The 14,239-nt window shown below is 34.1% G+C and overlaps 1 protein-coding gene and 2 non-coding genes across 3 annotated transcripts; all 3 read right to left on the reverse strand.

Annotated features, from left to right (window-relative positions):
* Positions 1 to 411: 411 nt before the first annotated feature.
* On the reverse strand, positions 412 to 11,760 carry LOC117692408 (ATPase WRNIP1). Its single transcript, XM_034480155.2, has 8 exons — positions 11,133 to 11,760; positions 9,428 to 9,622; positions 8,614 to 8,834; positions 7,669 to 7,862; positions 6,508 to 6,663; positions 2,624 to 2,703; positions 1,951 to 2,116; positions 412 to 705 (listed from the first exon to the last, which is right to left on the reverse strand). Exons 1-8 carry the CDS (start codon positions 11,715 to 11,717, stop codon positions 608 to 610), a joined length of 1,695 nt encoding a protein of 564 aa, XP_034336046.1. The 5' UTR covers positions 11,718 to 11,760; the 3' UTR covers positions 412 to 607.
* Trnas-aga (transfer RNA serine (anticodon AGA)) lies at positions 10,152 to 10,227 on the reverse strand. The gene has a single exon. It is a non-coding gene; the product is annotated as a tRNA-Ser (tRNA).
* Positions 10,381 to 10,456, reverse strand: Trnas-aga (transfer RNA serine (anticodon AGA)). Its single transcript has one exon. It is a non-coding gene; the product is annotated as a tRNA-Ser (tRNA).
* Positions 11,761 to 14,239: the final 2,479 nt, after the last annotated feature.

The following is a 14,239-nucleotide window of genomic DNA, read 5'->3' on the forward strand; positions in this document are numbered from 1 at the left end:
CTACTTTTTATTTCGTCGGCTACATCAAATTGAGAATATTACATGTGTATCGCTTGCTATTGTATAAACGCCACTGTCCAAGTTTTTGTGGCCTGGCTTAATAACGCACTAGGGACATCGTGGAGGCGCGGTATTAACGTTAATATTTACTTTTGCATATATGTTTTCTATAATATGAACCTATCATAGAATAGCGAAAACGTTCGATTAAGAAATACACAGCAATTGTAAAAGTTCACCAGGATATGAAGTTGGTTGGTCACGTGATCAAATCCTGTGAAGCCCGAAGATGCCGTTGCGTTGTTGTTGCGTGTACATTTAATTTTGCGTTTTACATAAGGATGCAGCAAGATCGCCTTAAGGACGCAGTCACGGTGTGGGACAGGGGTTAAACACAAATATAGAAGACAGTCATATTTAAACGTCTTTATTTGAAGGGCTACATCAAACTAAGAAAGGCTTCTTATTAACAGTAAATATCTAAATATATATCCCACCAGCTGCATGACGTTTTCTGCAGTGTACAGAGTATACTGGTATCTATATATTACATTAGACCTAGGAAATACATGTACATGCCTGATTCACGCAATGATTCACAGAAATACTAAACAAAGAAATCGGTCCCTTTCAACTCCGGAGGAAAATATTCTTGTTCCACGGGTCCCTGACAATCCGGATTGTACTTGTATCCTTTTCCATATCCTACGATTAAAATGATAATTATTTGATTAATGTATAATTAAGTAGAAAATCAACTCAGTTACTGTAGTTTTTCATCAATATTCACTGAACATGCAACAATACTCCTTCATTTTATTCCCGGATCTAAGAAATCAGTGGTTCATTAACAAGGGTTATTTATTTTTTTTCTGCAATTTCGGTACCTTCTTTTCCCACATGAATCATTAAACCAAATTAACAAAATGATGAACTGATTGTTAAGAGTAAGTAAAAGTAACTAGAATATTGTTACTGTGCATCGGTACGGTAGATAAAAAAATAGTCAAAGCCAAATCGTCTTCTATGGGAATATATGTCCGATATCAACATGATTATTTCCTGCAGTCTGTAACTTTGCCCAAGTTGCTAAAGGTTTCACCCATTGATTAACTGGTTAGAACTGGGTCGAGTAGATGTCAGTTTCTATATAGCAGTGAATTACAAATAATTTCAGTAAGAAATAGCGGAAATCATATTAAGTGGGTGTAAATATTATATATTTATTGCTTGATTGTGAGGGAGATTCGATTTATAACAGAATTATTCATTTAAATAAATCGTATGATCATTCTCGTGATTTTCACAAACATGGTATGTCAATTCAGGGGGGGGGGGGGATATGATGGAAAATATGACGATGACAGGGAAATATGAAGTTTTATTGCCTTGACACGTGATTATCTAGAACCAATCAGATGTCGCGTTATATAGCTGCAGGTCTGTAGCTCCCGGTCTAAAAAAAAATCGGATGAACGACCTGGGAGCTACAGTGCCTACCATAGCAAAAACCTGCTATTTCAGGCGCACAAAAACCCGGGTCGCCTGGGCCATGTCCACGACTCTATCGACTGAGCTACTCGGACTCTCGCTTCAGAACTTTGCCGCTTAATTTCTCAAGAATGCCTTGATTGATTTTAAAACAAAATACATATTCTGAATCAGTAAAAGGGTCACTATAAGGTGTATAAATTTCAAAAAAAAATATTAAAATATCTGTGTTTTTAGCTTACAGTGTTTTTTTCAAACATTAATATATAACAAGATTTTGCTTATACATGAATATTGATGGATTTCGTTTTCACCATAAATTAGCCAGCTTAATTAGGGAATATTTAAACTCAAAAGCACTGCTGCATATCAAATCCATCAGCAATTCCTCTGATACAGTTTGTACATACATGTATATGTAGTTTCCTCTAGCATAGTTTGTTTGTAGTTTCCACTTACCTAATGATTTCAACACCTTGTTTGAGGCATTCCGTAGATGCAGTGGTACGGAAGGTAATGGTCCCTTGTGGTTCCTCACTGAGTGCTTGGCTTTGTTGTAGGCTTGGTATACCTCTACATCTTTTGGTGCACGTGCTAAATACACCACACACTGCGCCAAATTAACCTAATTAAAATAATACACAGGAAACCAGTTACCACACACGTAAGCCTTGAAAGGAAATCGAAGCTCTCCCCCAATACAGTAAAACACGCTTATAACGAAGTCCTAGGGACGGGAAATTTAACTTCGTTATAAGCCTGATTCGTTTTATCCGTCAAGTTTACAACATGAAATAGAGTCTTGGGGAATGAAATTCACTTTGCTGTTAGCGTCAATTCATTATAAGCATGTTCGCTATAACCGTGTTTTACTGTAATTTATAATATTGACCATGTTACATCTCCATTGGAAATTGCAGTTAAATTCTGATTCATAACCGAATGCTTTTCATAATAAATGATTTTTATTCACATTTGCTACTTGAATATTCACTTTCTAAATTTTCTCATATAATCATGTATATTTGAGTGGGACTGCATTATACTGGATGTAAATGTGCATCGATATGATGCCCCCTACAATTACATTTACTAATTAATCTAACTTAATTATGAAATTAAAACTACCTACATCACATTCAGGCATTCCCACAAAATGACAGGCTTGGTACGCCGACACAGCTTGATTGAGTGCTTGTGGATCACTCAAACCTGAAAATGCAGACAATGACCCGATATATATTACGCAGGCAGGAAATTTAATGCTATTAAACTTTTGACTTCTGCAGTAATTAACTTCTTTCATGTTATAAACAATTAAAAAGCAGTTAAAGCCAATTACCGATAATTTGATTATTATCCACCTACATGTATAAGTACATAGATCATTTTAATGCAATATGATTTATAAATATTCATTCATATAGCTTGAGAATAGACAATTGCATTTTACATAAATAAATTGAAATTCATTAATGGCAGACATAAAAGTAATATCTAAAAAACAATTTACTTATAGCTATAAATTCTGAGATGTCAAGTACATGTATGTACATGTAGAAATGATGGGAAACTAAGCAACTTTTACCACAATTATTAATGATTTGCAAAAATTATAACAAAGACTTGGTGTACTACTCGGAAAAGCGATGAGGTAATTAAGTTTCTAAATCTGAAGTAATTTTACCGGAACTCAAGTTTTAATTCCCACACACTAAACATCCAGCTAACTCAAAATTCATAAAACCTAAACTAATGAATAAATACACATTCACAATAATCCATGGTGATTTGCAGTACTGAGGAGATCCATTAAAACAAAAACTCACTTCCCAGAGATTTATCATTGTTTATAAATTGATGTAAAAATACATTTAAGTACTATACACTGTAAAGTCCTGTCATACGAGTAGAATTCTACAACATAATTTTACATTTAGTATACTTGCACTATTTATAATTTCAATATATCATTTACTTATAGAAAATATACCATTTTCCGCCCTGTGCGATATAAACTGAAGGTTCGCATACCAGTGTGATATAAACCCTTGGGCTGTGATATATATAGATTATTACATGTTAATTTTTATATCGCATCATATATTAGCCCGAGGTCGCTGTATATCAGCCATCAGACTCGAGGGCTGATATACAGCGACCGAGGGATGATGTTAGATGCAATATAAAAATTGCCAAATTATGATTTTTATATCATATACTTATAGAAAATATCAAAGAAACAGTAAAAAACATCATGTGATGAATGATTATTGTTAACAAATCGCTCTGTGCCTATATATTTCATCTCAGATAAACTTCCCCAGAATTTATGCGCCAACTGTTTGTATACCGTTGACGTCAACGTACTATTTAATGTCATACTTGGAGATCAAAGTTGAACGACACATACCTAACTCTCTGTCAAAATAGTCAATAATGAACTGAAAGGGGTGTGATATAACATCGGAAGATTGCTGGAGGGGGTGTGATATAAGATTTATATCCCATCCCTAGGGTTTATATCAGACGGGTAGGCAAAATTTTTGTTTATATCGCACAGGGTGGAAAAAAGTATATTTTCCACAGGTATACGATATATAGAGGATATCTATATTGTGTTATTCTATATTTGCTTTATCCAACAATTTCAAATGGTGTATATATATTCACAACGCTTGCCAAGCGAATATAACCATTTCAACGAGTTGGATATAGCAAATATAAAATCACACAATTTTAGATTTTTCTATTTATCTCTTTCAAATTGATTTATATTATAAAGCTTATATATGACCAGAAATTAATTTTTTTTAAAGATAAAAACCCGATAATGCAAGGTTGTGTTATGGGTTTATTGTGACCTTGCACAATACAATCAAGTACGTCATTTCAGAGATAAATCTAACTGTTTTAATGTAAAGTTTCACTGAAATAAACCTTAAAATAAATTTTTAGCTCTAAATAATATTTCGTAGAGCTTAATCACCTGATTAAATATAAATACTGATCAGAAGACTTGAATAAATCAAGTTTGTTGACATATACAAAGTTGCGAATGCTTGTTAGTTTGAATTGACTCGATCTCGAACGAGAAACAGTTGTTGATGTTTAATAGAACAAACACTATCTTAATGATAATACTGAATAAGGATGCTTACTGGTGGTAGAATAAAAGTCTTAAGAAACATTATTCAGTAAGTCCTTGTGTTATAAACACAACCAAAGCGTTCTGTTTTCATTGCTTCTTCAGAATGAACTTTTTGATAGCTAACGTGATTTGCAGTTTTATAAACTACACAGTGGCTTCAGAAGCAAACCGAAAGGAGGAGGGGGGGGGGGGGGGGGGGGGGACTTCACTTATCATAAATCTCAACAAACAGAAAAAAGGTCTTTGTTTTCAGTTTTGTATAACTTTGCCCTATGCTACAGTTATGTGTTTTCCTTCATAACTGTTATTTAGATCTTTGACAAAATCTTAACAAAATATATCAATTTTTGGTAGTAATTAAAAGAACTAGCTATAGCAAATCTTTGAAAATAGGTCAATGAAGTGTTGAAGCAAGGGGCTGTGTCAAAAATAGTTCAGACCGAAAGTATTTGATAAAGCATCATCCGTTTGATAAAGCAAAGGTTTATCACACGGGTAACATACACCACACGTATGAGATAAAAGATTTATATCACACCCCTCTTCAGCAATTTTCAGATGTTATATCAAAACCCCTTTCCATTAAGGTCAAGATCTAGTAAAGGAAAGGTTTCTTAAGGTTTACAAAATTTAACATAAATTCTTTCAATGATGCTTCATAACAATTTAGGCTTTTTGTTATAGGGTGTACCAGAGCTACAAATTTTGGTAAACGCAATGAAAAGTCATGTTTTAAACTGTCATTTTCAACGAAATGTGAAGGAAATAAGGAACGATTTTCAGAGTTTTATCAATGTTTGACGAATAAAATACTGTGGAATCATTAGAATCTGTGGTGGCTCAATTTTCGTTGTATTCGTGGGTAGCCCTTCCCAACAAATTTACATCCTCAACGAAAACAAAATTTGAAAGAGTTTGTTATCTTCTTGAAACTAAAAACGGACGCATCCACGAAATTACATCCCCATGAATAAGCAAAAAACTCACAATCCACGAAAATTGGCCCCCACGAATTTAAATGATTCCACAGTATATCTAAAAAGCATACAGTCTCTCTAAAAAGAGAATTAAACAAAATCTTGACCTCCTCTTTAAAATGATGTCAAATTGAATATAGTTATCTGGATTACTTTTCCCATGATTTAACATGAAAGTCAGGAAATTGATTAATTTACTACTGTACATAACTCTTTTAAAGCCGTAAAGCACGGGAAAAGATTCTCAAAACCAATTATGAAGTAATAATCGTTCTAGCACCAAAAATACACTCTGGAATCATTTACTAGATCTTGACCTTAATTATCTGCTATTATGATGAAGACTTTGGTATGCATTGTTCAACTCAGATCTCCATGTATGACATCAAATAGTTACGTTGATGTCAACTTGATATACAAACAGCAGGCGCAAAAATTTCAGGGATGTTTATCAGAGATGGAATATATGGACATGTAATGATTTGTTAACAATAATCATTTATCACATGATGTTTTTTATTGTTTCTTTAATATTTTCCAGAAGTATAAGATATAAAAGTCATAACGTGGCAATTTTTATATTACATCCTGTTATAGCCCATGGTTTCTGTATATCAGCTGATATACAGCGACCTCAGGCTAAAAAAAGGATGATATATAAAAATTGTCTAGTAATAATCTATATATATTACATTTGGCTGTTATTCTATTGTGTTTAAGCAGAAAACAACTTCCATCACAAAATACCTTAAATGAATGTATAAAACTACATACTTTCGAAAATACCCTATTAAATTCAAACCCAGACTAACTCTTGTGAAAATCATCACACATACTAAATAAAAAGCATTTCCGGTGCACGTATATTCAAAAATATTCTGTTCATACCAATGTCCTCACTGGCTATTCTGATCAACCTTCGCGCAATGTACCGAGGATCTTCTCCGCCTTCTAACATTCTGGCCAGCCAGTAGAGGGCAGCACTTTCACTGGACCCACGAATTGACTTATGCAGAGCGGAAATAATATTGTAGTGTTCGTCCCCTTATAAAAAAAAAAATAAAATAAAGCATGATAGATAAATTCTGAATGGTAGATAAAATTCAATGATTGTTCTTTAATTCCAACTGAAACTTTAAGCTATTTGGTACAGTAGTATACATGCATGTGTAACAAAATTTAATTCATTTTTTATTTTAATTATTCATTCATACATGTATATGCGCACATTATTAAATATCAAGCATTTAATATTTATATCATAAATTGCAGGTAAATGAACCAAAAATCCATTAACTTCACATAAATAGCTTGAACTAATTAATGAGTTTATCCCTTCATGTAATTGCACAGTATTAATTTAATTTCATACATAAGCTGTTGTAATTCCACAGTTTGAGTTATTGTGATCAAAATGTTTAAATAAGCTGCTCCATACCTACCTCTTAATTTTAACATATTTTTACTGAATAAATTCAACAAGGCTTTTTAAACAGTCACAAATAACCTCTATACACATGTATTCTCTCTCCTTTGATAAATAAGGTCAAGATACAAACACATTGTTTTTGACATAAACAGTATACATTATGATGTTCAGGTGTATTTGTTTTTGATTTAAATAACGTAATACATGTACAGGTTGTCCTACCAAATTTTTTTCAGACCTGGAGCTACCGACTTGCAGCTAAAATTAAAGATACTCTAACACTGTCTGTAGCTTGAGTCTTTCCTAAATTCTCTTAGAACTTAGAAGATATAATAAGTTCATGTATTATGGAGAGAAAAAAAAGTCTCTTTTAATATTTACATGAATTTTGCTGTCTCTACTTGAACCTTTTTAAGCAATTCTGCATTTGTTTGTGTACATGCAATTATCCAAACAATCCCAAAAAAACCCAAATCTTGTGTGGCTCACAGTACAAATAAAACTACAGGTAAAAAGCTATAAAAGCTTCATCACTGCGATGTGCCTATATGTACATAAAATTTACATGTTAACTAAAAAGTTCCCGTTTGCAACTGACTTTCTCTCCGATTCACACCCACCTGCTCTATCGTAGAGGACATGTGTTCTCTGGAGGATGTCTCTGATGTCGTCTGCTGTAACTACGGCCATGCTGTCCTCCTCTGAGCGCTGAGACTGTATCGCCATCTGGAGGCTGTTTAAGGCACATCTAGCGTCACCATCACACAGATTGGCCAGCCCCGTTATGGCATCCTTCTCGATCCAAGCTGACACTCTGAATTAAATACAATATCTACTGGTACATATTCATGTACTTCATTGCAAGTCTGACAGGGAGAGAAAGATTTTTTACACATACATGTATTGTAAAATTCCAATGCATTACACGACCTAACACCTCAGCAATTTCTGGTGAAGCATGCACGTCTTGCGTCGTACTTCATAGTTTACTAGTATTTGATAGCAGGAAGATTAGCAACAATTTTGATTTTATTCAACTTATTTGTGTCCCGTTATGCAGTTAAACATTATTGCTTTACATAGACACTGTTAAAAATAGATCAATCATTTGTATGACTTAATGTTTTATCTAGCTATAATCATATATAAAATTGACTAATTAATCAATTAAATCAATTCTTTTGTGATTGGTTTTAATTGGTTTAGATCCACGTCAAACATTATTACTTTAATATTAAGACTTTGAATACGATATCAACATACTAGTATGCATATAGATAACTTTTCAAAAATCTTGATTTAGAATGTCGTCGTTTTTTGGGTGTGTATTATACATAGGAACAGCTTTTTTTCAGCATTTTACACACAACTCAGGGGGTGTGTATTATACACAGGTATGTGCTATACACAACACTTTATGATATAAGATGAGGGAAGGAAACTCTAGCTGAATGTGGGTGTGATTGGAGTTCCCTTTTTGTTAGGTTAAACTTGGTTGGCAGTACTTTGATCTGTATCAAAATGATGATTTGCACAGGAAAAAGAAATAAAATGTATGGACATACTCATCATTTTCCTCGATTTCTTCATCCTTCCTGAAAATGTGAGCAGAAATGTTCTCACAGGCTCTCTTCAAAATCTTCTCAATATGGCTGCTCTCCAGTTTCTCAAGCACAATGAGTTTGCATCGACTGAGCAGGGCACTGTTGACTTGAAAGGAAGGATTCTCTGTGGTGGCCCCGATGAGTACAATCGTCCCATCTTCAATGTGGGGCAGTAATGCATCCTATAAGATTTGGTTATCAGCAGAAATATCTTTCAATGCATCAACATTTTGTACAGATACATGATAATAGCAAGTTGTTAACTTGTTAATAAATAAGATTAGTGCCAAGGAAATGGCCTCTGACCTTTATAAAAGACCTTGAACTTTTTATATATTAATTTCAACTTGTGATCCTTATGATTGAAGTCTCTTTCATGTGCATGATGTACAACCAAACGAGATAGGATATAGAGAATAACCAACAGCAGCCTATTTATATAACAGGGACATAAAATTAAGTCTTATTAGCCCTTCGGGCTTCACAGGATTTGATCACGTAACAAACCAAGTTCATATCTTGGTGAACTTTTTAAATTTTTGTGTACTTCCTAAATGAAAAATAAAGAGCAATTGAGTAGTGTCGTGATGCAAAACAAGGAACTTTAAAATAGTTAAATAAATTATAGTACATACATGTATCAAATGGTTATATTATTATTACGCTCAGTATTCGTAACGGCTTGGGCGCTTTAATGCCGCACCACGCAATTACTCTGACAAACTTCCCCCCATGCATCAAAAATTTTCTGGGGAAAACACTGAGTTAATTATACCTGTTGTAATTTGTTGAACCTGTGAATTTCATCTAAGAAAAGAATAGTTCGCCTTCCCAGAGTCTTTTGGTCGTTTTTAGCAATCTTGACAGCCTCTTTCACATCGTTGACCCCAGCTGATGTTGCCGACATAGTCGTAAACTTGTACTTGCCTTTTGTTTTACAACTATTGGAGATGATTTTGGCTAATGTTGTCTAAAACATAATAACAAAGCACTTGAGATTTAAATTATACATGCATATGGTACATTTTCTATCAAACAACTGATTAGTGAACGATCCTAAAATGGCATAAGTCTTGTTTAATTAACAAGGAGTTGTAAGCTTAAAAGACTCTTCCTTTTAATAAAACTTGAAAACCATGAAATTTGATGTTCAAATTTTTGATAACCATTAGTGACATCTTGGATATGTGATGCAATATAAAAAGATTGGAAACTGATCAAAATCTTGTGGTCCCTATTGTAAAGTATTCCCAGTTTAAATCAGTATATCTTTCAATCTATAATAAACGGTTATATCAAAATGTATATAGCTAAAACCTATTACCAAAGCATTCAAAATATTACATTTTCATAAGTTTATGTCTAATAAACAATATTAAAAGAGGAGATTTAGGAAATTAGGAGGCAGTTGGCTACTCGTCATCAGAGATTTCGCCGATGTTTTATATCTGGCCAATATATTTTCTATTTATTAATCTGTAACGGGATGGGAGAAATAATGACGGTCCAGACCGGGATTCGAACCCGGGCCCCCTGAATCTCTAGTCAGGTGCTCTACCAACTGAGCTATCTGGCGCTGATATTCGAACCGGTCTGACCGTCACATTCCTCCCCCCTTAAATGATCTTCGTCCCTGAAGATCACCCCAGGCTCTTCCCCTGGCAGGAGTTCACCTGTCAGTTCCAGGGGTTGGTCATGGCACCAAATGTAACGGGATGGGAGAAATAATGACGGTCCAGACCGGGATTCGAACCCGGGCCCCCTGAATCTCTAGTCAGGTGCTCTACCAACTGAGCTATCTGGCGCTAATATTCGAACCGGTCTGACCGTCACAAATCTTATTTTTCAAATAAAATAAAAAAACCTATGCACATTTTTCATAAAAACAACATACTTTTGGTTTAAAATCATTATCTCAGTTTATAATATGTAGTTCTCAAAGTAATTCTAAGGTTGGTTTCGTAACATTTTTCAACAACAAAACATGCTAATGGTGGAGTTGCAAATTGTTATTTATGTCTCTGACAATATCTAGCCATTTAGCTTCATTCCTGATGTATGAAATTGAAGGACTACATAATCTCAGTTGTTTTGCTCCCACTCAAAATCATCTAGCAACTTAAAGAGACCATAATCAACCATTCACTATTTCTGCTTTGTTGTTGCCGCACTTGCATTGTGCAAATGGGGTATTTTTAATTAATTCCATATATAAATATTGATGATGTATCTTTTAATTGAAAATGATTCTAATAAGTTGTATTAATGAAATGTGAATTAATATCAGCGCAAGTTGAGGTTGAGGACTGCAGTTAAAATTGCTAATGTTAGGCAAGTGCGACTATGTGGGTAGGGGGGTGGGGGGTAGGGTTCAAAACTTGAATTTGAGTAGGGTGGCCAAGACAATTGGGCAATGTGTCTTTCATGCTGTGATCTCTCCAAAAGTCATTCTTTAAAGCAAACTAAAGAATAATTCTCACCTTTCCACAACCCGGTGGGCCCCACAAAATCATTGAGGGAATATCATTGCTCTTCATCAAATTTCTGAGCATGCTCTTCTTTCCTACTGCCTTCTCTTGTCCCACATAGTCCTCTAAACTGAGTGGTCGCAGTTTCTCTGCAAGAGGAATCACGCCCCCTACACTGTCTGAGGGGTCAGGTCGTTGTGGCATGCCAAAAACTGGAATGTTACTGGACTTGGTCCGGTTTTTCTCAACAAATGGCGTATTCTCGGCATTGTTATCGAAGTCTTCACGTTGAGCATAATTATGATTTGTGTTTTTCTTAGACTGGTTCTTCTTTGGTGAAGTAGTTTTAGCTTTTTTGTTTGCACTGGGGCCCGCGACAGATTTCGAGGGCTTCAAACTACCCCAGGCAGATTTCTGAGGAGAAGCCCCTTGACCTTCGCTGCTCTTACGTTTTTTGCCCTGACTGGAGCTACCTGAGGAAGAATCGGTGATGTTTAGGCAGTTGTTTACATGTCTGTTTATCACTGAAGGTTGAAAACTTTGCGAACACAACGGACACTCAACAGTCTCCGTGGACGCGAAGATATTTCCCTCCATTACTTTGTTTACAGCTCCATGTGGAACACGTCAGAGGAATTCCGAGAGAATTATATATAAATGCCAAAACCGTTAACGTTTTTTTCTCCGGGGACTTGAAATTCTCAGTGGCATAGAGTGGCCTACATATATATCTAAGCAAAAAATTGACGGCGAATGCCTCACTGTCGCGCAAATCGCAAAAATAAGTAAATCTAAAATATTTTATTTCCTATTTCTAAGTCTTTCATTTCTAGATAAAAGCAAATTAAAATCTATTTGTCTCGTTTAATATTAAAATATATATAAATTAATATACGAGGAATCATTAAACATCGCATCTCATACTAACCATACTTCATGTTTTCTATAAACAAAACACACATCCCTACTTAAACATCAACTTGTTTATCATAGATGTAACTGATACGCCACACTTCTAAAATTCACAGAAAAAATATTTTATATAGATTGCACAGGCATGACAGCGTTTAAATGTTCGATTTCCTTCTTATTCATTATCCAAAAATTTCGTCTCATAAAATTCGGTATAATTGCAAAAGAGAAAAATTGATTGATTTAATTTAATCAGGGCAAACATATACATATATTGCTATTGCTCTTAGTCTATATAGATCTAAGAGTTAGCTTTTCGCTTGAACACTTCCACAAACGCATATATACTTTTGTGTCATTAAAGTTTCTGATGGCTTCTGGAAAGGTTCGTGGACATGATTCAGAGTTATTGTGACCTTTGTTGAAAATTTATAATTTTCACACAAATTTTAAATTTTGATTCACAAAAATTAAATTATGAGTAGGTAATATGCCTTTTTGCCTTAATGGACACTACGCCACTATTAAATTCATACTGTACTATATGTGCACTCACAAATTGATATTTCTTTTTCAGTACCATATACAAGAACAATTGAAGAAACCAGGAGTTTTTAAGTTATGACTAATTTTGATTTCAACAAATGTGACTTTCATGCCAGACCTTGAAGATACAACCAAAAACATTTTGCAGGTTGTTTTATACCTTTTTATACCACAAAGGGTTCACGCGCAGATTCAGAAAATTGTTCCGAGGGAGGGGGGGGGGGGGTCCAATGCATAATTAAATTTTCCTGGCGGAGGGGGGGGGGGGGTTCTGAAGCATATTCCTGTAATTTTATTACATAGTAAATATTTCATATCCTGTTTGAATCGCAACCTCTGGTAATTTTTGCACACATTTTCTAATTGATTTTATAGTACCCATTTGATAGAAAATATTTCAGTATTTGATGATTGGTGAACATGCAACGAGAAATATAAACTTTTGAATAAGTTCACATATTATTTATAACATCACACTAATTCTAATTACAAATCACTGTCAAGCATGCAATTTTCCTGTCCTTCTTTGAAGGAATGATTCTTTGAGTATTATAAGTTGATCAAATATACGGTCGGGGTGGTCATATCCAATAAAGCCCGAAGGACTTAGATCACGCTATATTTGAACACTTCATAATATTCAAAGGTTGATTCCTTATAACTTATATCTACATGTATATAATATTTACCAATTGTACGAATAAATGCTATATAAAATAGTCATTTGAAGAAATGTATTATACTATACATTGCAAAATCGATTCGTAGTGTTATCACAGACAAAGACCCTGGAAAATGAAAATAATTTTATACAGTTTACAACAGCCTCTATTGCCGATATATGGAACACTGGTCCCGATAACGTATGCCGGTGCCAAGGAGGCATTTAATTTTTACACGTGCACCCGTCTAAGCTGCATGTAAATCGAAAAAGTTCAAAAACGATATATGATAGACCATTGATCATGAAGAAAAAACCACCGTTGTTATTAATGTATCTCACCGGTCAGGTAAGATATTTACCTTCTAAATATACATTCCGGTAGGAAAATAATTTCTCCAACATGAAAAACCATTTTCCTATAGGACACTTTGAAATTCCTACTGGAATAAAATCACTTCCTATAAGAATTTAAAATCCGATAGGTTTTGAACAAAACTCCAAGGGGATTTTAAAGGGACTTAGACACGATTTAAGCTAACATTTTTCAAAATCAGGTTTTTTTTTTCATTTTTAATGTCTAGAATGGTCATTATGGATGTTTTTGATTAATGCTTTGGTTAAATATGAAAGTCAAATATTGATTACAAGCGAATCACAGATATTAGATTTCTTTTTTTTTGTAAACAAAGCTGGAGTCCTGTTATTGTTACATATGTGTTGTATTGGTATTAAGTTCAATCAAATGTTGCATTTTATTTTGATAAAAGTATTTATGAACATACTGAATCAGTTTATTGTGCTTGCCACAATTATTTTGTCAAAGAAGTTTTTGTCAAAGAAGTGGTAGTTTTTCTACTTTACATTATTTGTAAACAGCTATAAGACACGAACTTTGTTTACATAACAACGACTTCTTTCCTCTGTATCTCGCTTGTAAGTTGACTTCTAACATTCAAAATTTGGTTAATCATTAAAAATACACAATTAATCCATTTTA

This window comes from Magallana gigas, chromosome 3 (assembly GCF_963853765.1).
Source record: "Magallana gigas chromosome 3, xbMagGiga1.1, whole genome shotgun sequence".
Taxonomy (NCBI): domain Eukaryota; kingdom Metazoa; phylum Mollusca; class Bivalvia; order Ostreida; family Ostreidae; genus Magallana; species Magallana gigas.